General features: G+C 52.4%; 1 protein-coding gene and 1 long non-coding RNA gene across 10 annotated transcripts in view; one reads left to right on the top strand and one right to left on the bottom strand.

Moving 5' to 3' along the window:
- On the top strand, positions 1 to 2,192 carry LOC139075289 (uncharacterized). Its single transcript, XR_011525525.1, has 3 exons — positions 1 to 137; positions 227 to 428; positions 1,546 to 2,192. It is a non-coding gene; the product is annotated as an uncharacterized lncRNA (long non-coding RNA).
- Positions 2,193 to 24,754, bottom strand: part of ARAP3 (ArfGAP with RhoGAP domain, ankyrin repeat and PH domain 3) — a 34,731-nt gene continuing 12,169 nt past the window's right edge. For 3 of the 9 annotated variants that reach the window (XM_070570552.1, XM_070570560.1, XM_070570557.1), the window contains 32 exons: positions 23,299 to 23,807; positions 23,123 to 23,184; positions 22,906 to 23,017; positions 18,842 to 19,045; positions 18,630 to 18,699; positions 18,283 to 18,403; positions 18,009 to 18,193; positions 17,823 to 17,929; positions 17,367 to 17,566; positions 17,186 to 17,271; positions 16,861 to 17,043; positions 16,590 to 16,716; positions 15,856 to 15,972; positions 15,034 to 15,181; positions 14,824 to 14,926; positions 12,782 to 13,001; positions 12,009 to 12,072; positions 11,625 to 11,788; positions 9,554 to 9,766; positions 9,173 to 9,278; positions 8,034 to 8,181; positions 7,688 to 7,756; positions 6,909 to 6,983; positions 6,699 to 6,813; positions 5,082 to 5,210; positions 4,865 to 4,998; positions 4,560 to 4,642; positions 4,428 to 4,463; positions 4,231 to 4,294; positions 3,994 to 4,131; positions 3,755 to 3,793; positions 2,193 to 3,201 (listed from right to left, as the gene is read on the bottom strand). In XM_070570552.1, the coding sequence (XP_070426653.1) occupies positions 2,716 to 3,201; positions 3,755 to 3,793; positions 3,994 to 4,131; positions 4,231 to 4,294; positions 4,428 to 4,463; positions 4,560 to 4,642; positions 4,865 to 4,998; positions 5,082 to 5,210; positions 6,699 to 6,813; positions 6,909 to 6,983; positions 7,688 to 7,756; positions 8,034 to 8,181; positions 9,173 to 9,278; positions 9,554 to 9,766; positions 11,625 to 11,788; positions 12,009 to 12,072; positions 12,782 to 13,001; positions 14,824 to 14,926; positions 15,034 to 15,181; positions 15,856 to 15,972; positions 16,590 to 16,716; positions 16,861 to 17,043; positions 17,186 to 17,271; positions 17,367 to 17,566; positions 17,823 to 17,929; positions 18,009 to 18,193; positions 18,283 to 18,403; positions 18,630 to 18,699; positions 18,842 to 19,045; positions 22,906 to 23,017; positions 23,123 to 23,184; positions 23,299 to 23,807 (4,617 nt within the window). In that variant the 3' untranslated portion in view covers positions 2,193 to 2,715. Of the gene's footprint in view, positions 3,202 to 3,754; positions 3,794 to 3,993; positions 4,132 to 4,230; positions 4,295 to 4,427; positions 4,464 to 4,559; positions 4,643 to 4,864; positions 4,999 to 5,081; positions 5,211 to 6,698; positions 6,814 to 6,908; positions 6,984 to 7,687; positions 7,757 to 8,033; positions 8,182 to 9,172; positions 9,279 to 9,553; positions 9,767 to 11,624; positions 11,789 to 12,008; positions 12,073 to 12,781; positions 13,002 to 14,823; positions 14,927 to 15,033; positions 15,182 to 15,855; positions 15,973 to 16,589; positions 16,717 to 16,860; positions 17,044 to 17,185; positions 17,272 to 17,366; positions 17,567 to 17,822; positions 17,930 to 18,008; positions 18,194 to 18,282; positions 18,404 to 18,629; positions 18,700 to 18,841; positions 19,046 to 22,905; positions 23,018 to 23,122; positions 23,185 to 23,298; positions 23,840 to 24,754 lie in introns of all 9 variants that reach the window. The other 6 variants (XM_070570553.1, XM_070570559.1, XM_070570558.1 and 3 more) reach the window with 3 other exon arrangements.

Here is a 24,754-nt window from a genome sequence, read left to right as displayed (position 1 = left end):
GCACTGCGCGCCCGGCGGCGAAGCGCCAGGGGGCCGCCGAGAAACTACGTAAATCTCTGTTATTGCTGCAAATACCCCGGAAAGGGTCGGGGCCGCCGGCTGGACGCCGCGTCCGCTGGGAGGTGGGGGAACCCCAGGTTTGTGAGTCAAGACGCCTGGGTTCTATTTCTAGTGGAGCCGCTGACTCAGCTCCTAATTATTTCTAATCATGTATTTACATATGCAGATCTTCTGTTCCGGCGCGAAGAGTGAAGAATGGCGAGGAACTCAATCTGTCACTGGATGCCTGAGCGAAGATGCGTCTGACCAAGGAGAGAAGGCTGGTCCCAGACCTTTCCCAATTCCCACTGAACTGGAAAAGCCAGCATGAGCCGGGATGAGAAAGACGCCCGGAGCCTGGAAGGAACCAATCTCAGAGGAAAACACAGGTACATCCCTGGCCAATGGAAACTAAACAGTACCAACGAGTGGGAGATAAGCATAGGACCTTTCGGCCCCAAAAGCCCCCATCACCTTTAGGATCTGCCCTTCAGGCTCTGCACATCAGGATTTATCAGCCCCAGCACTCCTTGCTGAGGACCCATGCACCCTTTCCTCATCCCCCTCACCTACCCTTGGCCCACGCCCCTGTCACCACACCCCCGACTTGGAAAAGGCAGTGTTCTGTGGCCCCGAATGCCAGATTCACATATGTAACAGCCCATGACACTTCCATTTGTATATCTGATAGGTACCTCAAACTTCTAAAACTTCTCCTTTCAACCTCATGATCCCGCCCCAGTCACCTCCCCCAGGTAACATACTAGATGGCACCACTCTCCATCCAGTTAGTAAAGTCAGAAACCCAGAGTCAGTGTGCCCTTTCTCCTACCCCCACATTCTATCCACCAGCAAATCCTATAGGTTCCTATAGGTTTCTATTTCTAAAACAATATCTCCCATTGATCCACTTCCCTCAATTTCCAAAACCACCAACCTAGTCCAAGCCCCCATGAGCAGTCTCTTGGTCTAATATCTGGTCTCTTTGCTTCCACTCTTCCCCGCTGCAACCCATGGTTCACAAAACATCCAGAGTGATTGATCTTCTTTTTTTAAAAAAAATGGAAATAAGATCTCATCACTCTTTTCCTTAAACCTCCTCAACTGCTTCAGAATAAAACCCAAATGCCCTAGCATGGCCTAGAAAGCTACGCATGATCTGGCCCCTGCTGATGTTTCCTACTTCAGCTCGTTCTCTTCTGCTCCCCACTCACTGTGCTTTGGCCACTCCAGCCTCCTTGCTGTTCCCACAACAGGCTAAAGTCTCTTCCCACTGCAGAACCTTCATGCCTGCTGCTTTCCCTCTCCAGAAGCGCCTTCTCCCAGCACACGCCACACGTCTAGCTTCTTACCCTTAAGTTTCAACTCTTCACAGAGGCCTCCCCTGTCCACACAGCCTAAAGGCCACCTCCACCATCACTCTCAAGAACATCACTTTGGTTTAGTTTCTTCACAGCACTGAATTCGTTTGTGGGCATTTTCTTTTTTTTCTTTTTTTTTTTGAAGATTTTATTTTTAGGGACCAGCCCAGTGGCACAGCCGTTAAGTTCGCACCTTCTGCTTCTCAGCGGCCCTTGGTTCGCCGGTTCACATCCTGGGTGCGGACATGGCACTGCTTGGCAAAAAGCCATGCTGTGGTAGGTGTCCCATGTATAAAGTAGAGGAAGATGGGCATGGATGTTAGCTCAAGGCCAGTCTTCCTCAGCAAAAAGAGGAGGATTGGCAGTAGTTAGCTCAGGGCTAATCTTCCTCAAAAAAAAAAAAAAGATTTTATTTTTATTTTATTTTTTCCTTCTTCTCGCCAAAGTCCCCCAGTACATAGTTCTGTATTTTAGTTGTGAGTCCTTCTAGTTGTGGCACGTGGGATGCTGCCTGCCCCTGCACAGCCCGACGAGCGGCACTAGGTCCACGCCCAGGATCTGAACCTGGGAAACTCTGGGCCGCCAAAGTAGAGCATACGAGCCCAACCACTCAGCCACAGGGCCAGCCCGTGTTTTCTGTTCCCCCTCTACAGTGGAAGCTCCATAAAAGCAGAAGCCCCATCTGTTTTGTTCATACTAGATCCCCAGGACCTGGAACCAATTAGGTACTTAATACATATTTGTTGAATGAATGAATGGATGAACGTATGAGTGAATAAAAGAATGGTAGCCTTTTGGTTCCAAGATTTATTAACAATGACCCATCCTTTTGGCTCCTCTTTGCCTCAGCTCCCAACCCCAATCAACCTCCCCACTCCAGGACTCCACTGTAGTCCCTGAATATAGGGGTAGGATGGACTTAGAGATCATTCAGATCTTAGGCTTCCAAATCCTTTTTTTCTTTAATGCAGTAAAACCATTCTGTTAAAACCCCAACTCTCTCACAGAACCCCTACCTATCAAATATATAAAGCAGGAGTTGCCATTGTCGGGAAATATGTGGGGCTTACAGCTCTGAGAGACAGTCTGACTTCACTGCTCTCCTTATTTCAGTTACCTCATGGTACAGATAAGTGAGCGGAGGCTCACTCTCTGGGCAGGACACAGCCTCCAGAGCCCTCAGTCCTGTGCTCCTTCCACACTATCACTGGATTCTGGAGTCTTTTCAGCCAGAGCAGAGGAAGCTCCTAGCCATGTCTGCCATGTTGAGAACTCTGGTCTTTTGGTTCCCTACTCCCTCAGACTCGTCCCAGGGTCATGTGAGGGGCTGGCTGGAGGGTGGACTGGAAGGGCAGGGAGGTTGGGTGGGGAAGCCAGGCATCTGTGTTGCAAGGCCATTGGGGCTTGGGGCCTGGGGGCTGGAGGGCTGGGAGGGGCTGCCCGGGCCTGTGGTGGTTTCTCCCTTCCTCAGGATGAGGCTACTGAGCTCCTGGAGCAGCTGCTCCTCCAGGGACCCATGTGCCTGGGGGCTGCCTTTGGAAGGGGGGCCTGGAGGGGGCTCAGGTGGCCTCTCCTCCTGGCCCAGGGTGCCTGGCTTGGAGAGAAGGGGTTGATCAAAGGACCTCTGGCTGGCAAGGGAGGTCTCTGGCTTGGCTGTCCGCTCCCGAATGGTGGAAAAGGAGGTGGAGGTGTCCTTGGTAAGCTCGGGGAAGGCCCCCACTTCCTCGTACACTGGCTCTTCATACACAGGTTCCTCCAGTTCCTCTTGCTCCTCCACAGACCCCTGGGATGACTTCATTGGCTGGATGGGAATGGGGTGGCAGGAAGCAGGCACAGCATTAGAGTTATCAGATTACTAATCACTCACATTTATTGAGCTCGTCCTCTCAGCCAGATGCTGCAAAATACTTTGCATGTATGATATCAAAACAACACTGTACAGTGGGTTACCCTGCAGGTGAATGAACTGAGGCACAGAGGGGTTAAGTAGTTTGCCCAAGATCACACAGAGAGTAAATGGTAGAGCTGGGGCTTGAACCCAGGTCTGTCTGACTCCAAAATGCACTCACTTAACCACTTTGCTTCTATTTCTCAGATCCTGAGGTCACTTCCCCCTTTTCTCACCACATCCTACTATCCCTCATTTTCCTCATTCTTTCTGACCTGAACACTCACTCACTTGCTCTTTCTCTCTCTCGTCTCCCTCTCTCTCTCTCTCTCTCTCTCTCACACACACACACACACACACACGCTGATGGCCTGCATCAGGACAAATTCAGAAAGCACACAGGTTCAGGCAGCACAGAGGAACACAGGGCTGACAGGCACACAGCTGGAGCAGGCACAGTACTCACAAAGAACATGGACAGGGTCCTCCGGTTGTGAAGTCGCCGCTAGGCAGAGGTGGGGTGGGGGTGAGGGGAGGAGAAACACAGAGACACAGTGAGGCCTGGCAACAGGAGCCGGGGTGGGGAGTGGGGGCACAGAGAAGGCAGAGGGGGGCACCAGGCTGGCAGGCACACCACTCCCTCCTACAGTGTGGCAAGGGCACTGGCAGGGACCAGGAGGGTTGGGGCAGGCAGGGGGACCTCACCAGCGTCTGATTGGCCGAGAGGAGGGTGGCCCCACTGTCATCCCCACGGATGGGCAGCAAAGGCATGGTGCCAAACTTCTGACGGGCGAGGTCAGAGGAGGATCGGCGTCGTAAGACCACTGGCTGCTGGTCGTCATGCTGGAGAGAGGGTGAGGATTGGCACAGGAGGGTTTGGGAGGTGCTGAGGGGTAGAGCTGGGACCACAGACCTAACCCTCAGCCCTCTCCTTCCACTCACCTGAGCTTTGAGGATGCTCGTGGTCCAGTCCCACATCTCATCCTCATCAGTGCAGGACAGGTAGCTGGGGGTGATCAGAGAGGAATTAGCAGGAGTGGAGGGGTCACAGCTAGAGGGATGGAGGATAGAAAAAGTGAAGAGATAGAGGATGGCAGCAGGGTTGGGTCAGAGGAAAAGCCAGGCTGGGAGGTACTCACAGGTGCATCTTCTCCAGTATCAACGTGAAGCCCCACCTAGAAGCACAGGAGAATAGTGATGGGGTGATCAGAAAGGCCAGAGGGGTGATGGCAGGAAGGCCCTAGAAGTGTGGGCTGGGGAAGAAAACTCACGGTGTCGGAGGCTTTAATTTCTTGCGGATTCCGAGGTAGACCTTGGCACCTTCCAAAGGCCACTCCCGTTCTGGTTTAGAGCTCTGAGAACATGAAGGGAGTCAGTGAGGTTGAGAGGTGAGAGAAGGATCACGTTTAATGAGGTCGTGAAGTCAGGGAAGCATTTGACTTCTCACTAAGGTCAAAGGGCCAGGAAAGCAATGAGATTGATGAGAGTATGGGCTGTGGAGCGAGAGGGTCTGTGCAGTCATGGCTCCTCCCACACAGCCCCCCAGCATCCCTCCCCGCTGGCCACAGAGCCCCACCTTCTTCTCCTTGAGCAGCAGCAGGCAGCGGCCACGCACCAGAAAGAACCGCTCCTGGAAGCGGTTTCCCAGCAAACGGGGTGGCTCCTCCCGACACCGCAACAGCCCCACCCTCGGGCTCTCTCGCCGGATACCTGGCATAAATGGGCAGTGCTAGGTGGAGCGTCCTGGGGGAGAAGCTGGGGGTGTGGGTGCTGGGCTGAAGAAGGAAGCTCACCTGTGAAGAGGCACCCGGCCTGGGCCAGGGAGACTTTTCTCAGGAGCAGGGAGGCTGAGCAGGGCTCTGGGAGCTGGCACCATTGTAGGGCCTGCTCTAGGACCCTTTCCTTGGGGTGCAGAGGCCGCTCTAAGAAGCAAGGTGGGGGTGGGTATCAAATAGAAATCCACAGCCTGGAGCCCCCAATTGCTCTCCCACCAGCCATTCATTCATTCATCCATTCCACCATCTAGCCACAGACATTTACTTTAGCACTGACTCTCTGCCAGGTACTGTGCTGGCCCTTGGGGTACAGTGGTGAGCATCAAACACAGGGCCTGCCTTCACATAGCCCGCAGCCTAGTCAGGAAGCAGAGAGTAACAGAGAAGTCAACAAGATAATTAAAGACAAATAATTAAGAAACAATAAGAAGCTGAGAGAGAATAATGGCAGTTACTGAGATAGGGTGATCAGGGGAGGCCTTTCAGAGGAGGCATTTGGAGATGAGACTTAGAGGCCTGAAGGATTAGGAAGAACAAGCCATGCTAAGATCAGAAGGAAGAAGATTTCAGGTATGACAAGATGCAAGAACAAAGGCCCTAAGTTAGGTAAGATGTGGTTGAGGAACTAAACAGCCAGAGTGGCTGGAGCAAAGAGAATGAGTTATGCAAGATGAGGTCCAAGAAATCAGCAAGGGCCAGACATTCAGGGTCTTGTGGGCCATAACAAGGAATTTTATTTTAAGTCCAATGAGAAGCCATGAAAGGTTTTAACCATGGGAATGGCACGATCTGATTTCTGCTTGAAATGTTCATTTGGCTGCTGTGGGGAAAATGGACTGTCAGAAGGCAAGAATGGAACACTGGCCAACTATTCTCTTTCTGGGACCGAATATTTTAGTGGTTGACGTTGGGGATCAGAAAGATAATGGTGACTTTGACCAGGGTGGTGGCAATGGTGGAGATGGAGAGAAGTGATAGATTCCAATAGAATCTACAGGACTAGTTGGTTGGGTTGGGTATGAAGATGAAGGAAAGAGAGGAGTCCTAGAGGACTCGCAAGTTTCTGGCCTTGATAACTGGGTGAATGGTGGTGCCATTGACTGAGTTAGGAAAAACTAGGAAATGGCCTGGGCTTTTTGTTAGGGGAGGAGGTTGGGAATTGAGTTTGGTCTTAGACGTTTTAAATTTGAGATGCTCATGAGATGTACAAGTGGAGGTGTCAAGTAGGCACTTGGATATGTGAGCCTGGAATTCAGAGTAGAAGTCTGGGCCAGAGATAAAAATCTGGTGGCCAGCTTATTAACGACATTTAAAGCCATGGGAATGGATGAGCTCATCCAAGGAGAAATGTAGACAGAGAAAAGAAAAGCATCCAGGATTTGAGCCCTGGGTCCCTCCAACATTTGGAATCTGGGCAAAAGAGGAAGAGAAGCCTCCTGTGAGGTGGAAGGGAAACCAAGGGTTTGTAGGGTCCATGAAAGCCAAGAGAAGAGAGAGTATTGAAAAAGAGGGAGTGGCCAACTGTGTGGAATGTCCACTCACATGCAACGTCCTCACATGAGGACAGTGTCTACTGTATTTGTCATTGGTGACTTTGACCCCCCACCACATGTACACACACACAGTCATACTTACCAAGCTCCCCATGCTCAAGAATCTCAAATGTCATCCACAAGTCTGTCCCAGCGGCCGTCCCCCGCATCTCCAGTACCTGGTTAGTCAGCTCCTCGGCAGTCAGTGTTGGGGACACCTGGGGTCAGGGCAAAAGCAGAGAACTCATGCCAATCAGGCCATTAACCCTGCCCTCCATCCTCCCATCTCTGCTCCTGTCCCCTCAGGACTGACCTTCAGGGTGACACAGTTGTCTGGGAGCTGTTGCTCTATGTAAACCTCCATGATGAGGTCTCCAGCCTGGGACAGCTGAGGGGAGGGGTAAAGAAGTCAGGAGGACACAGAGGATGCAAAGAGTCAAGGTCAGAGGACTCCTCATGTTGCCTCATAAATGCTTCCCCCACACAGAAGTCTCCTCCCAACCCTCACCCCCAAGGTCGCTCAGGCCCTTAAAAGGGAGAACTCCAGGACCGGTGGGACCCCAAGGCTGCACAGGTGCTTCCCAAGGCAGAGCAGCTTACTGCTTGGGGGTCAGGTTTGGAGTCAGACTGTCTGGGCTCCAACTCTGCCCTCACTACAGAATGACCTTGAATAAGTGACCCTCCAAGACTCAGTTTCTTTATTTGAAAAAACTGGGACTACCTCCTTCCTGGAGTTATGTGCTGCTAACGTGAGAGGACAGGTGCTCGGACTGTAATGAGTCCTCAGCCGTCTGCCACTGTATTTAGTATGATTACAGTAATCTCACCTCGCTGTCTGCCTTAGCTAACTCTTCCTTGGATGGCTTACATGTGGAACTGAGGTTGTCTGCCACCATTTGGTGATGACAAATCCTCATGGTGGAATAAATGGAGCAAATCTTAAACCAAAGCCCCCTCCCCCAAACATTCCCCTCCTTGGGTTTCTCCTGTGTCCCAGAAAGCTGAGGGCCAGTGTCCAGAAGCAGAAGGTCAGCTTCCTATCTTGATGTCCCCTGCTGGCCCACTCAGGAGTCTGGAGTCAGGACAAGTTACCTGCACATCCTTCCAGGTGGTGATAAGACTGACCTCCAAGTCAATCTGAGCTACCTGGTCAGAGTCGATCTGTGGAAGAGCCAAGAGGGTGTGTGTGGGTGCGCGTCGGGGGTGCGGGGTGGGAGTGCTAGGAAAGGAGGGAAGCAGGGAGAGATATGCAAGATCAGAGCACCCGTATGAGAGGGTTTGAGGCCAGAAGAGCTAAGAACCAGTGGGGCAAGGATGCTAGGAGCAAAGTTATGGGAGGGAGGGGCCCAGGGCTCTGGGAGATAGTTTCTGATGCAGAGGTGAGCAGGATCCAGAGTCCAGGAAGAGGGACTGTAGGTCCGTGGTCACGAGAGCTTACATCAAAGACAGAGATGTAGCCGTCGATGAGCTCCTGCAGCACCCGCACCTCGTGCTCCCCTCGCCCGTCTGTCTGGAACACGCTAGGTGCAAACAGCAAGGCCAGGTTCCTCGTGCACATCTGGTTTAGAGCCGCACACTTCTGCACCCTGCAGAGGGGTGTGAAGGGCATGAGGAATGCAGTTTGTGCTCACCCGTTCATCAACCCATCCATTCATTCAGTAAACACTTACCAAGCCCTACCGTATGCCAGGCCCTGGGCTAAGCCCTTGGGATACAGCAGTGAGTGAGACACAAGCCTCAAGGAGCTCCCAATCCAGGGGAGAGACAGATGAGCAGAGGGTGATTTTAAATAGAGTAGGGGTCAGCAAACTTTTTAGGTAAAGGGACAAATAGTAAACATTTTAGGCTTGCAGGCCATACAGTGTCTGTCATAACTCCTCAGCTCTGCTGTTATAGTATGAAAGGAGCCATAGAAAATATCTAAATGAATGGGCATGGCTTTACATTTTACATAAATGGCTATACATTTATGTATAACACTTCATTTGCAAAAACAAGCAAGGGCTGGATTTGGCCCACAGGCCATCATTGGCCAGCCCCTGTGACAGGGTATAATCAGTACAGCATAGCCGGGCTTCCCCCCAGAATCACTTGGAGACCCGTCTCCCCAGCAGACTGGTTAAGGAGGATGTGCATCTTATTCTTCTGTGTCTCCTACATCGAATCCTTTTCCTGGCCTAGAATAATAAAATGAAATAATATTGATTGCTCGCTATTTCTGAATGCTGACTACATCCGTACCAGGTGCTGTAGTAAGAATTTCACAAGGATTATCTGATTTAACTTTCATGTAACCTATGAGGTGGGTACTATTCATTACACCATCTTCCTCTTTCAAATAAGGAAACTGAGGCTCAGAGAGAGCAAAGAACTTATCCAAAGTCACACGCTAGACTAGTGGAGCCAGATCAAGGCCTAGGTCTGTCTGACCCCAAAGCCCTCACTGTGAATCTTTATGCTGTGACACCTTCACTTAAAAACTGTCTGTGGGGTGAATGAATGAATGCAAGCACAGGAGTTGGACAGAGGTGATGAAGGGTCAGTGAGGGAGCCTGCAAGAGGCCTGGCTGTACTGACCGATAGAGATGCCCGATGAGGGTGGCCAATGTGCGGCGGTTGACCCTCGGCAGGCAGCCAATCACTTCTTTGTATTTCTCCAGCCTCTGATTCTTCTGGGGCAGCTCTGGGGTGGAATGGGGGAGGGTTGGAGAGGATTGGAGAAGGGAGGGTGGGGCGATTTTTAGAGGAAAAAACCCAGGATGGACGGGTCTCTGCCCCCTTCCCACCTTCCCTGAACTAAGTCCCTGGGGATCCTCGCAGGGAGAGTGGGGGGTGGGAATGCTGGGGAGAGGGGCTGCCCAATCCCACATGAGAGCTTCAGGGATTCTGTTGGGGTGGGTGGGGTTCCTGGGTGGGCCTTGGTTGCCTGTGAGGAGTTCTTAGGGATCTTGGGAGTACCGGCAGCCTCCCTCCAGCGAGGCAGCAACCGTGCAGAGGTCACAGGGTCATCGAGCTCTCGAAAGAAGCGTTTGAGGGTGTCAGTGACATCCTCCACAAAGTGCTCCCCTGGTCGGAGCTTCACTGACCGGGCATCCCGCCGGAAGTCCGCCAGGAGCCGCAGGCTGCGGGCACGGGCACCCCCTTTCCGGTATACGCCCTCCAGCCGGAGCCCTGAGAACAGCCAGCATATCAGCTCACCACTACCCAAAGACTCCCACCACCTGCCCAGCATCCCACCCATGACCCCCCGACATGGTATGTGGCTATTGGGGGGTAGAGGGGTCAGAGAGAAGGAAATCTTCCTCCATGGTCTTGCTTCTCAGGTCCCTGCTCAAGTCCTCATCTTCAGACTGTGCATCCCTCACAGCCCCGTCACTCACAGCAGCCCCCATCACTCTCTGTTCTCACCTCTTTTACTTTTAAATAGCACTCTCTGAAAACACCTTACAGGTCCTCCTTATTTGCAGATCATCATATTTGCAAATTCACCTACTTGCTAAAATCAATGTGTGTGGCACTTTTTCAGTCATGTGTGAACAGGCACAGAGCAGAGAAAAATTTGAATTGCCTGATGGACATGTTCCCAGCTAAGGCCTCATACGGTAAACAAATGTTCTTTTCAGATTTACAGCCACATTTTTTGTATTCTTGTGCTTTTTTTGGTGATTTCACTGTTTAAAATGGCCCACAAATGTAGCGCTGAAGTGCTGTCTAATGTTCCTAAGAACAAGAAGGCTGTGACGTGCCTTATGGGGAAAATACGTATGTCAAATAAGCGTCTTTCAGGCGTGAGTTACAGTGCTGCTGGCTGCGGGTTCAAAGTTAATGAATCAACAATATATATTAAATAAAGTGTCTTTAAACAGAAACACACATAAAATAAGATTATGTATTGATCAGTGGATGAAAATGCGATCAGAGGGTTCCAAGAACCTAACCCTGTATTTCCACAGGGGCAACGATTTAGTATGCATTGATTCAGTGATTGCAGTGGCCTTATAGAATAGAACTACCACGAATAATGAGGACCGAACTTGTTTTCTTATTTATTACCCATCTCTCCCACTAGTCTCTGAGCTTCATAGAACCTTCCTGTTCATTGCCATATCCCTCGAGTCTGGCACATGGGAGCAGCTCAGTAAATATCTGTTGAATGAAGGGTAGTGGTGCGAGGACTGTGGAGGAGCGGGTATGAACACCCATACTCTTCCTCCAGGGCTTTTCCCTGGGCCTCTGACTTCATTCCTCCTCTGAACACGAGGGAGGCTGAGAAAGGGCAGAGGTCTAGTGAGTGGGGAAGTCACTGCAGGAGGCTACTGCCAAGGCGTGGAGACTGTCATGAGCCCCTGACTACACAGTGTCCAGGTTGTAAGCACAGCTATTTGTAGGTTCGTGGATGTGCCTTTTCCCCCTTACTCCCCTCCTTAGTGTTGTGTGAATTTTCCTTCCCAAGAGTCCAGCCTTCTAATGGGGGTTTGCTGGGGAGATAGAATCCACTTGATCCTTACTGAGGCTGGAGAATAAAGCAGAGGTCAAAAACTCACAAAGAATTCTGAGAGCCACTTGCATAGCTGATCCTTTATGCCTTGAAAACCTCCCACACAGAATAATTGTGCTGAAACCTTCAAGGATGTGGCTGCACAGCTTGGCTCTGGCCTCGTGGCTGCCCCCTCTTTGTTCTCTACGGCTCGACATCTCCAGTCACATTGCAGTGCCATGCTCTCTCCATGCCCACGCCCCAGTAACTGCTACCCTGGAACACTTACTACCTGCCAGGTCCTGCGCTAAATGCTTTACATGTGTTATCTTATTATCACAACTATCCTGGAAGATGAGGACTGTTAATAGCCCCATCTTACAGATGAGGAACTGAGGCTCAGAATGGTAAAGCAGCTTGCCAAGGGTCATACAGCCAGTTGCCCTCAGGCTGCAGTCTCTGGAGGCAAAGGTCTTGCAGGGAGATCACCCCCTTGGCTGCATTCATGTTCCCCATCCCCCACTGGCTCAGTATTGGCCAGTACCCACTCACCATGCTGGGTGACAAAACTGATGCAGGCATCAACGATAATGGGGATGTCACCCCGGCTCATCTGCTGCTCCTGCAGCCCTGTGCCGCCCCCACCAGCTGCCCCTTCAATGGCCGCACTCCACGCTGAGAAGTCCAGCCGGCCCTCCCCCTGCAGATACAGGGTCCTGAGACCCAGGAAGCCTGAGTCAGAGCCGGCTCCCAGGATCACAAGAACCACACATCTCAGAGCCACCAGCAGAGGGCAGCAACACCCAACCCAGAGGGGCCCCTGAACTAGGGAAGTGACTTTGAGGAAGTGGGCAGTGGTCCAGCAGGCCAAGGTGGAGGATGTGGGCTGGGCTCTAGAAAGGCTGGCCTAGGGTCAAAGGCAGTGGCAGCACTTACCTTCCTGTCTCCACCAGGACCAAATGCTCCTTCTTGTCTGGGGTGTCAGCTGCCGAGACCACACCTGGGAGGAGAATCATCGGACATTATCATCATCATTGTCTTCATCATAGTAACGAATATTTATTAAGTATTTAAGGTATGTAGGTGCCAGGCTAGGAGCCTTACGAAAAATGCTGCATTAAATCCTATGAAGTACCTACTATTATCCCCATTTTACAGGTGACACATTAAAGCTCAGAAGGTTAAATAACTTGCCTCAGATTACTTGCTATAAAATGACAGAGCTGACCTTGAACTCAGGTCTCTTGTCTCCAAAGCCCTAGGAACATTATCCTACACTGTTCCTCTTTTAGGAGGAAGTGAGAATACCCAGGCCCCTCTCTCAGTCCCCAACCAGCAAGTGACTCCAAATAATGATAACAACAATAACATTTATAACATATAACATTTATTGAACACTTACAAGATGCCTCCTTCCAGGCTCTGTGATAAGTGTTTTACACGTATTGCCTTATTTGGAACTCACTACAACTCTATTATTGTGCCCATTGTAAAGATGAGGAAACTAAGGCACAGAGAGGTTAAGTAACTTGTCCAAATTTACAGCTAGGAAGTGATGGAACTGGAGATCTAAAACTGGGCAGTATGATTCCAGAGCTTGTGCCGGAATCCTCTGTGTTCTGCTGTTTCCCATAGGGACCCCCAAATAGATGAAGGTCCACGACCCCCTACCATGGCCACCCTTTGTCCAAGTCCCCACCCCTGCTCACTGATCTCCTGTAGCCGCCGCAGATGCACCATGTCCTCAGGGGCTGGGGGGCCAGGACCCGGTGCCGGACACAGGAAGAGGTGGTCACCACGAAGAAGTCCGAACCCTGACAGCCAGAGGCCAGGGGCCAGGGCTGTATGAGATGGGGACCGCAGCCACAGGCGGCCCAGCCGAAGCAGCCCGGGGCCCAACAGCTGGTGACAGCTCAGCGGGGAGAACCACTGTGAGGAGGATGAGGACATAGAGAGGAGGACGGGGAAAGAGACAAGAGGTGGGGGAGAGACATAAGAGTGAGAGGGACAGAGAAGGGCAGTGAAAGACATGAAGAGAAAGCAGAAGAAAGAGGAATGAAAAGGGATGGGGAGAGAGCAAAGGAAAGACCCAAGGAAAAGACAAGAGATGACGGAAAAAGACAGGAAGAAAATTAAATTCAATTTGCTCCAGCCAACACAGAGAAGACCCCTGTGTGGCAGCCTCATGCCCTTAGTTGGGATGTAGGGGTGGGAAAGAACGGGTAACCAAAATGCTATAACCGAAGCATCATGATGCCCTGGGAGGTCCCACCACCAGAGGGAGCCAAGGAGAGGCTTCACCGAGAATGGAGTGTTTGAGATGGACCTCAAAGAAATACTTCTCAAACCACCTGTGGTCATGGAACAGGGAGTTTTTTCTTTTCTTTTTTTTTTAAAAAAAACTTCCAATCTGTCACTAACTAATATAAAAACCAATAAAAATGAATTACTAGAAAAATGAAATGAAAAAAAGAAAGACATACATAATATAAGCCCCCAATTTTTATAGTTAGATTCCACACGAGATCACTGTCAAATTGCTATGAAAGATTCTAAATGCTGACTGTCAACTTCTGTACTGATCCTGTCACCGGCCATGACAAAGAGTCCACGGGCCAGTATGGTGTCACAGTCAGCAGACCACACTTTGGGCAGCACTGCCTTAAAGGATGGGCTAGATGTTGGGGAAGGAATAAGAGGAGACTTGGACCCGGCTGGGGAGGCCACGATAGAGCCCTTAAAGGATATGGAGACAATTTCTTGGTGTGAGGAGTTATGGGAGAACCAGGAGAGTGAGGTCAGAAGCCAGAGGAGTTGAGCATTTCCTACAGAGGAGTGTCAGATGCTGCAGAGATGGGAAGTCACTGGCCACCCGCAGGGTAGCAGCTCAGAAGAGCACAGCAGAGGAGGGCAGCTGCAAGGGGGAAGGAGGAACTGCAGGCTGCCAGGGCACACGACTTTCTGAGAAGTTGTCGGGAGGGCGCCAGGGTGATGAGCTGAAGGTGGAGCAGGGCTGAGGGAAAAGCTGTTTAAGGATGAGAGTGACTGTCATCATCATCACAATTACTATTTCAACACCCACAGATGGAGGGCTTGCTGTGTGCCAGGCAGTGTGGGCCTCACATGTCACTTGATCCTCAGCCCTAGGGGGTGGGTCTTTTACACCCACTCTACCCATATGGAAAAGCTCACAAGGCAGAGAGTTGGAGGACTCAAATCCCAGGATATCTGACTCCAGGGCCTGAACTTTTAATTCCAGGGAGAGGGTGCAGGATGGAGAGAGACTGGCTTGCCTGGGAATGGAGAAGCTGGGACAGATGAAGGCAGCTTTGCCTCTGGACCTGGAGAACTGGGGGGTTGGGTAGTGGGAGTCAGAGGCAGCCTCTCTGTGGGAAGAGACCCAGCACAGTGAGGTTTGGGCCTTGAGCTTTGGCGAAAGAGGCCTGATTTTTGGTCCTGTGCTCTGCTGCCTCCTAGCTCTGTGACCTTGACCAAGTGACTTCATAACCTCCGAGACTCAGTTTCTTTATGTGTGAAATATTACTAATCCTTACCTCTGAGGGCTGTAAAAATGAAATGAGATATTGAGTGGGCAGTGCTCAACACAGGGCCTGGCATAAAATAAGTACTCAGTCAACCTTAGCTGTTAGTGGAAGGGGTGGGAGTGACTGTAGGAATAAGATAAGACAGGATGGGGGCTAGTGGGGACAGGGAACCCTGAGCTGTCAGGGAGGGGTCTCGGCTCTCTCACCTTGCCCAGGGCACTGATCCAGGCCTCCAGACTGTCAGCTCCATCTGTGCCAAAATGCTGGATCCTCCCTCCAGTGAGGATGAGCTCAAAGGAAAAGGGGAACCTGGAGAGAAGGTGAGGTCAGGGAGGACAATGAGGGCCAATGAGGGGGCTTCTGAGTTGAGATCAGGAAAGAAAAAGGGGGAGCTCAGTGAGCTTGGGGGCTGTTACCTGTCGAGGTCACCTGGGTCAGCAGGTGGAGGGCTCACACCCAAACATACAACATCCTGGGGCTGGATGAGGCTGAGGGGTTCAGGGCTGCTTTCTGACACAAACATTTCCAGAGCCGCTCCCAGCACACACCACATTCGGGGGGGAGCTAAGGGGGAAAGGGATGGTCAACAGGCAGAAGATCTCTGTCCCCACTGTCCAAATTCCCATTATCAGATATTTATCTATGCCAAGTCCTCTGCCTATGTATGATCTCATGTAATCTTCACAACAATTCTATGAGGTGAGTATTATATTCACTCCTGTCTTGCAGATGGGGAAAGCTCAGAGTTTGAGTAGCTTACCCAAGTCACATGGGTAGGAAGTAACAGAGCTGGGATTTGACCCCAACAGTCTGGCCTCAAAGCACAAGCTCTTTTTTTTTCTTTCTTTTTTTCTCCCCAAAGCCCCCCGGTACATAGTTGTATATTCTTCATTGTGGGTCCTTCTAGTTGTGGCACGTGGGACGCTGCCTCAGCGTGGTTTGATGAGCAGTGCCATGTCCGCGCCCAGGATTTGAACCAACGAAACACTGGGCCGCCTGCAGCGGAGCGCGAGAACTTAACCACTTGGCCACGGGGCCAGCCCCAAAGCACAGGGTCTTAACTATCATCCATAGCTGCCACCTGGCATGGTCCCTCTTTTACCCCCTGCATCCAGCCCACCCCAGGGCATGGCCCCACTTTTCCATGCCAGCCCTCTCCTCCCTGTCCCTCTGCGGTACATTCACTCCCATCCCAGTTTCTAACCCTGTCTTTTCCCATCCCTTGGCTCCCTCCTTACCATCCCGGCCCCTGCGAGGGGGTGGAGGTCCAGCTTTGTTGCTGATGGGACCACAGTACAGGAAGCTGCTATAAGTGGCAGGCACCACCACTTCATTGTACACACCAGGGGAGGGGTCTGCAAGGGGAAGGAGAAGTGGTCAGGACAGGCCAGTGCAATGCGATAGCCCAAACCCCTTGGGGAAGAGATCGAATCGAGGAAGACAGTGGGACTCAACTCCACTGGCAGCATGGCCAGGTAGAGCCAGTGGGGCTGGACCCCTCACTACCCATATTAGAAAAGAGGGTGAGATGAGGCCCCTAACCCAGCCCTTGCCCACTGCCTCTCCCTACCAGCTGGCCAATGGGCCAGTCAGCTTCTGGTGGGGGCCTCAGAGCATGGGCCTTCCTGTAAGTGTCTCAGGCCCTTTGGCCTGACTCCTGGAGACCACCCTCTTTAAGATGACCATCTCTATGATCAGACTGCCCCCAGGGAGATGCAACCTGGCCTAGAGGTTGACCCTGTCATGGGCAGATCAGCACCAACACCTCAAACATCCAGATCTACCCCAGGCAGTGATCGTCGTTAGTTATTTCATGACATCAGGAAATTGGCCCCAGAGGGTTGGGAAACCTCCCAGGCCGGGCCATTGAGATGGGCTGGGTGGGGGGTAATTTGCATCCCTGGAAGAACCAGGGCACAGGTTGGGGCTGAGAATTCTTGAGGAAGAGAGAGGAGGCATGTGCGGGGATTACCTGGGGGCAGGAGACCAGGGAAGCTGCCATCAAGGGCTGAGGGGGACCAGGACTCCTCACCATCAACACAGAGGAGCTGGGTCATGTTCTTCAGCAGGTTGGGTCCTGCCACAGCCGCACACAGTGCCTGCAGGGAGGGAAGAGTCTCCGTCAGCCCCGGTACTTTTGGAGACAGTCCTGTGGTCACCAAAATAGCCCCCTGCCCCAAGTCTAAGCACTTCAACTCAGAGACTGCTTCTCCCTACCATCAACCCCAACCTGTCCCTCCTACCTGGAGAAGCTGGCTATGATCTGGATACAGAGGATGGGGCTTCCGGAAGAGACCCAGCCGGTATTTCCGGGAGATGAACTCTCCCCGGGGGCCAGGGGTTGTATCTGGATGCAGCCCCTCACCTGGGGGTAGTGCCCCTGCCCAGAAGCGGTTGGCGCGATCATTTCCCAGGACAATGAACAACTGCAGCAAGAAGGGGCAGAGGCCAGTGACAGGAACTCAAGAGTTTCCAGACATTCCAATCCTGTCCCCAAGCTGGACCCAAGGCCTTCTTTTGGGTGCTCTCCTTCCATCCCCCCACTTTCTCCCTCTTCAGACTCCTTACCTGCACTATCTCATTACTCCAGACACTTGTGTCCAGCTTCAGGCTCTGCACCTTGGAGATACCAGAACCCAGAGCACGGTGCTGACCTGTTAGGGTGTGAGGCGCATATGGCATGGGTACCTCAGCCCCCCGCCCCAGTCCCTCTCCCGCTCCCCGTGTCACCTGAAGGTCTAGCCCTCACCTGCACACTGCTTGCAGATGACCACCCCCAGGTTGACAGCAGCCCAGTCTGGGCGGGAGGCCCCACAGTCCGCACAGTGCCGGTTTGCCCGATTGGACCAGATCTTCTCAGCCACCTCGTAGTCAGACAGGGTCTCGGTTACTGCTTCCTGCAGAGCAGCTGCCCAGCTCTGCCGAGCCCCCCCAGACTCGGCCGTGAAGCTGAGGGGTGGACAGCCAGGCCGTGGGCATGGACACACCCCCTACCTGTCCCATCCCACTAGCCATTCCTGCAGGAGTCACCAAGGCCACACCTGGGCCATCCCAGACCCTCCTGACATCCTTGACCCTGCTCAGTGGCGTCCCATCCATGCACACCCACTGACATCCTACTGAGGAGGCCTCTAGTCCTCTGCAGCCCTGTGCCTCCCTCAAGAGTCTCTCCCCAAGCCTTGCCTCCTGCCAGTCTGGGCCCCACCTGAAGCAGCGATGGGGTGTGAGCAGGTCAAAGCTGCGACTCTTGGTCTCCCGGACACTGCAGCCTTGCAGTTCAATGAAGCAGATCCCGATGCCCAGAGAGAAGGCCTGGCAGGGTCGGGGGTAGGCACAGTGAGGCCAGAATGGGCTAGGCCAGGCCCCTCGGCCCCAGCCCAGCCCTCCTCACCTGCTCACTCTTGTACAGTGCCAGCTCTCCAGGGCTCAAGGCAGCAAACACCTTGGCCTTGTGTCCGCGCAGCTCCAGCATGCCCGTGCGGAGGGGTCGGGGCGGCTGGGGGGGCCGGGGGTTGCCCAGGAGGCGCTGCTCCTTCAGGCAGGATTGTAGTGTAGAGCACCATGTGTCCCGCTGAGCTGGTGGGGAACAGGGAAGCAGGTCGGCAGGCTGTGTGCTCACACAACCTCCTTGCCCCCACCCTGACCCAGGGGACCCTAGCCCTCACCCTCGCTCTCTGTGCGGAACACAAACACCCTCTGGCCGGTGATGACCTGGAACTTGTTGTCCTTGCTGCCACGTGTCATCTCAATGGCAGTCAGAGGGATCACCCCCTTGGGGAAGGGGTCCTGGAGAGACAGCCCAATGACCCATGGGGACAGGAACTTGGGCCAGCACTAACTTTTAATGAGATCAGCACTCATTCCACGAGCAGTGGGGTACACTGCTAACCTCGCTACTTTAGTTGCGGACATCAGTCATGTGGTGCCCCCCCACCATCCTTCCAATCTTGAACCCTCTCAACCCTCCCTCTGCCTCTCCCCCCACCCTATGTGGCATGTCCTTGATCCCCACCTTATCGCTGCCGAAGTACATCAGACTCCTCCCGTTGAACTGCACAAAGCGCCTCTGAAAGACGTAGTTTCTGGGGAAGGGAGCGGCCAAGGTCAGTGCATGGTGGGGGCTGCATCTGGGGGGCTCCAAGGATCTGGGGGTACTTGAGACCTGAGCCCCCCCACTGCCCAGCCTCCCTGCCCTCCCTCCCTTTCCCTTCCCAGCAGCCCCACCCCTGAGGGGAGAGCTTGTCTAGCCAGCCACTGAGCAGAGGTGTGGGGCGGTCTGCCGTGGAGGAGAAGCTGGCATAGGGTGAAATGAGGTCATCGCTGTTCTCCGCTGTGTCCAGGGTGGGCAGCGAGAGGGTGGAGTCCCCGGGCAGCTCAAGGCTGGCATAGCCAGCATCCTCCCGTGCCTCTAGATCTTGCCTGCTGAGCCTTGTGGAGGCCAAGACAGAGAGGAGCACACATTAGACCCAGCTCCTTGGACATCCCCACCCACAGCTCCTAATAGAATGCCTGGCAGACACTGGATCTGCTTTCCAAACAGGGGAATAGGGAGGTTGGGAACCCAAAAGATTAGCCTGGAGCTTCTTCCCCCAGCACACTTGGACTCTTCATTTGGAAAATTTCAGTCCCTCTCCTCTGCCATTAGTATTACTTGGTAGAAAGGTTGGGGAGGGGTGTGTAGATGGTTCCCTGCCACAGGAGCCCACATCTAATCAATAATCAAAATTATTGGTTCTTTCTCCAAAAAGTTCTTGACTTTCTTTCCCTGTACCAAGTTCCCATCAGTTCTCACTGGGAGACTGAACTGCCTGTCACCTGTTTCCATGCTTGCCCTCCCTCCCTCATCCATTCTCCCACTGCCCCAGAGAGCTCTTTCAAAACTACAGATGAGGTCATTTCACTCCCCTGCATGAAACTCTGCAATAACTTCCCATTTGCACTTAGGATAAATCCAAATTCCTTACCATGGGCTGCAAGACCTTGTACAATTAGACCCATGGCTACTCCCTGACCTCATCTTTATCTGTCTCCCCCTTGCTCACCACAGTCTAGCCACATTCTCTTCCCCTTTTTAGAGCCGTTGCACATGCTCTTCCCTCTTCCTAGAACGTGCTTCCGTGAGCTGCTTTTTCTCATCCCTCAGGTCTTTGCTTATGCCATCTTCTCAGAAAGTCCTCTATTATTAGCTATCGCTTTCCAGTGGTTCTTAACCTCAGCAGCACAAAACCACTTGGGAAACTTAAAAATACCAGTATACGGGCCCCAGACCAGACACTTAAATTTGAACTTGCTGGGAGTGGGGCCCAGACATCTGTGGTTTTAAAAGTTCCCCAGCTTGTAGCGCAGCTAAGGTTGAGAATCACTACTCTACCTGATTTGTTTCCTACTTCACTGAGAAATTGAAACAATCAGACAAGAACCCCCACAGACTCCCAGCGCCTCACCTACTCAATTTCACACATACTCTGCCTTCCTCCTGTTACTATAATAAACACCCCTGTCTACAGCCAGTCCATCCTCGGTGCACTTGATCGTATTCCTCTCACCTACACAAGGACATCGCTCCAGACTTTCTCCCCTCTCTCTCCCCTACATCAGCTAATTTTCCCTCTCTACCAGATCATTCCTATTCACCTATAAACATACATAACATTCCATCCTATAAAAAACCCTTTCTGGACTCCACTTCCACTATCAACCACTCCAACTTTCTGTTCTTCTTTGCAGAAAAACTCCTCAAAAATGTTGTCTATATATTTCCAACTCCTTTCCTGTTCTCTCTTGAGCCCACTCTGATCAAGCTTTCATCTCCCCCACTTGCTAAGGTCCCCAGTGACCTCCACGTTGCCAATTCCAGAGGTCAACTCTCAGTCTTCATCTTACTTGACGTGTCAGCAGCATTGACACAGCTGACCTCTCCCTTCTCCTTACACACTGTCTTCACTTGGCTCCTATGACGTCACCTCCTCCTGATTTTCCTTCTCCTTCACTAGCCATTTCTTTTCAGCTTGTTCTGCTGATTCTTCCTCTTCTCCCAAACCTCCTGATATTGGAGTGTTCCAGGACACTGATCTTGGCCCTCTGCTCTATCAACACTCACTCACAGCGACATACACCCATCTAAATGCCAACAACTCACAAATCTAGAGCTGAAGCTCAGACCCGCTGAGGATGACCTGTTTGTCACCTCTTCTTGGGTATATAATATACACCTCAGATTCAACACATCCAAAACTGAACTCTTGTTCTAGCCCCACCTCCCTGCTCTACGCACAGCCTCCCCATCTCTGACCACGGCAACTCAGAACAGTACTGTGCAACAGAAGTCAATGTGAAAGCCACATATGTAATTTTAAATTTCCTAGTAGCCACATTAAAAAAGAAACAGGTGAAATTAATTTTAATAACATATTTTATTTAATGCAACACACCCCAAACATTAACATTTTAGTACGTAATCAATATAAAAAATTTTAAGATAATTTATATCTATGTCTTATATTCATCCCGTATTGCTTTTGTCATACTCAGTCTTTGAAATGTGGTATTTGTTTTATAGTTACAGCATATCTCACTCCAGACTAGCCACATTTCATGTGTTCAGTAGTCACATGTGGCTAGGGGCTACCACATTGGACAGTGCAGGCTCAGGCTGAAACCCTTGAAGTCATTCTTGACTCCTCTTTTCTCTCACACCCCAATTTTCTAGACCAGTTTACCTTCAAAATATACCAAAATCCAACCACTTCTCACCATCTCCACTACCATCCATCTAGTCTGAGATGTCTCACCTAGATTACTGGATTACTTCAAGAACCCCCTAACTGGTCTCCGCGTCTGCTTTTGCTGCCTATAGACCATTCCAAACAGCAACCAGAGGCATTCTTTTTTTTTTTTTGAGGAAGATTAGCCGTGCACTAACATCTGCTGCCAATACTCCTCTCTTTGCTAAGGAAGACTGACCCTGAGCTAACATCTGTGCCCATCTTCCTCCACTTTGTATGTGGGATGCCTGCCACAGCATGGCTTGCCAAGCGGTGCCATGACCGCACCCGGGATCCGAATCAGCAAACCCCGGGCCGCCAAAGCGGAATGTGGGAACTTAACCACTGCACTACCGGGCCGGCACCCAGAGGCATTCTTAAACCATAAGTCAAAACCTTCCATGGGCTTCCCATTTCACTCAGAGTAAAAGCAAAAGTCCCTACAAGGTCCTGCCCCATCTGGCCCCTTTTACCTTTGGCCTCTTTTACCTCCGATGTTGTCTCCTCCCACCTCTCCCACCCCTCCCTCCCTGGCCCACTCTGCTCCAGCTCCGCTGGCCTTGGGCTCGTCACCGTCACCGTTCCTGGATCCCCCTGGACACACGGCCTCCTTGGAGCCTCTATTCTGGCCACTCCCCCTGCCTGGGACGCTCTTCTCCCAGACGTCATCATGGCTGCCTCCCTCCCTCCTTTCAGGTTTTTGCTCAAATGTCATCTTCTTCACACTCTGGCAACTCTTTTTTTCTTTTGTTTTTAAAGATTGGCACCTGAGTGAACATCTGTTGCCAATCTTCTTTTTTTTCTTTCTTCTTCTTCTCCCCAAAGCCCCCCCAGTACATAGTTGTATATTCTAGTTGTAGGTCCTTCTGGTTGTGCTATGTGGGACGCTACCTCAACATGGCCTGACGAGTGGTGCCATGTCTGCGCCCAGGATCCGAACCAGGGAAACCCTGTGCTGCTGAAGCACAGTGCACGAACTTAACCACTCAGCCACGGGACCGGCCCCCACTCTGGCAACTCTTAATGAAAACTTGCAGTCCACTCCCTGCCTCACTCCATCCCAGCCCTCTTACCCTACTCTATCTTTTTCCATGACACTTAACACCTTTTAACATAGGATGTAACTTTTTAGTATATCTCTTGTTAATTGACTACCTCCCCACGAGGGCAGGGATTTCTGATCTATCCCAAGTATCTACAACAATATCTGGCATGCAATAGGTGCTCAATAAAGATTTGTTAAATGAAAGAGTGAAAAGCACTTCTCCCTATTTTAAATTATATATTCATTTGTTTGTCTACTCTTTTATTTCCTGTCTGTCCCACTGAATCACGAGCTGCCTGAGGTGGGACTGGGTCTGTTATCTTTGTCCTGTATCTTGAGTACCTGGCTGGCACACGGTGGACACATTTGATGTGTGTGTGCACACACACACGTGATGAATAACTGAATACGTGGCCGCCACCAGCTCAACTGTTCCTCAAGCTTCCACTCTTCCTGCCATCACCATCCTGACTACTCACCTGTGTTCAGCCCTGTCCTGAGAGACACCTCTGCCTTCTCTTCTGTCAGGGGCCCCTGGGACCCCAACAGGCTGGACACCATAGTACAGGCAACCGGGATCCATGATGTGCACTGGCAGGGGGAGGGATGGGGGAGACAGGGAAGAAGACATCAGCTGGAAGTGTCTGAGGTCCTGAGGGTCAGTCCCTCTCCCTGAACCCATGATAATCCACCTACCTGTGCCCGTTGTGGGCCTGAGGGCAGGGGTAGGGGCAGCTGTCTGGGAGATATCCGGGGCCCTGAGGAGAAAGGTCTAGTGGTCATTAGGAAGAGAAGAGGAAGGACAAGCCCTCATGCTCTGCTCCCCCCTGCCCCTCCTCACCATTGAATTCCCAGGGACCCAACCCACTCACATGTCCTGAGCTGTCTGTGCCCCGCCTCTTAAGTCCAGGCCGAAGTAGATGGCATTGGGCATCATCTCCACAGTAGTCAAGGCTGAAGGCTGCTCAGAGGAGGATGTGGGAAGAGGAGGGGACCTCGGGCTGGACTCTGGGCTCCTGGACACTTCTGGTCTCCCAAGAGCAGGGCTCAACCCAGGCCTCTGGGTGGCGGTGGGCCCACTGAGCCCACCAAATACAGTCCTGGGCTTAGGCACAGGCTTGGGGAGCTGGGGTTGGGGGCCTGTGCTTGGGGATGGTTCCATGGCACTATCCAGTTGGGGGTCCGGGGAGCCCTCTGCCGCGCCCGCCTGCAGCAGGCGTAGAATGCGTTTCCGGTGCCCTGTGGCGCTGATGCCCAACTGCCTCAGCTCCTCGTGGCCCAGGCCCCGGGCTGCACCCGCTGTAGCCAGGCCGTGCCGCCGGAACGTGTCTGCATACTGCTCCAGGTGCACCGTGGCCAGCCACACAGCGATGTCCAGGTCCTGAGGGGCAGCCATGGGGGCTCAGGCCATTGCTGGGGGGAGGGGCAGGGTGAAGGGAGGGCTCAGGCTGAGATTCCCCCTCCCTGTCCCAAAGTCTGAGGCCTGGAAAGGGGGTACCAGACTCCAGTCTTCTTCCAAAGAAAAATGACTAGAGGCCTGCCATCTGGAGGCAGAGCCATCCCAGAACATTAGAAAGGGCTTTCTCATTATAGGAGAACCCCTTCATTTGCAGATGAGTAAACTGAGGCCCAGAGAGGGGAAGAGGCTTGCCCCAGGCTCACAGCAAGTCAGTGGTAGCGTTGGCCCCCAAGCTCCTGCCCACCCTGGGTCTGGGTCAAAGTTCTGCCTCTGCGTTACCGCACACTCAGCTAAGTAAGCATGGGACAAGATGCTGGAACCCCACAGGGGCAGGGTGAAGGGGGGTGGTAGGGAGGAGGGGGCCCATGATGTGGCCTGATCCTGCTGTGGCATAAGGTGGGAACAGGGGCAGCTGTAGCACAGGAGGAGGGAGGGGGTACAGATCCCCCTTCCACTGGTTTCCAGAGCTGAGGTACAGGCGGGCCTTCCTAATCCTGGTTATTCCCAGTTCCTCCTCCCCTTCCACCTATTGTCTCTGCTCAGACTTCCTTCCTGTCCCTCCAGCCCTGGCCCCCCCACATCCTGCCTGCCTTGGTCAGGCTTCCAAGAAAGCCCTAACTAGTCCCAGCATGGGGGGTCTAGGCCTTGGGCAGAGACCACTTGGGCAGTGGGGACGGGGTGGAGAACTGGGGGCCGGAGAGATGAGGGTCCAGAGGCCAGGGTATTCCAGGGTCTTCACTCTCCACCCACCTCAGCATCTTCACACACATCTGTGCACATGTGAGCACCCAGCCCCCCTACAGGGACTCAGCGGGGTGAAATGACATCCTCCTACCTCTGCTTCCTCCAAGCCTTCCTTTTATCTGCCA

This window comes from Equus przewalskii, chromosome 13 (assembly GCF_037783145.1).
Source record: "Equus przewalskii isolate Varuska chromosome 13, EquPr2, whole genome shotgun sequence".
Lineage (NCBI taxonomy): Eukaryota > Metazoa > Chordata > Mammalia > Perissodactyla > Equidae > Equus > Equus przewalskii.
The sequence above is the reverse complement of the archived record's forward strand: the minus strand, read 5'-3'. Positions and strand labels throughout refer to the sequence as shown.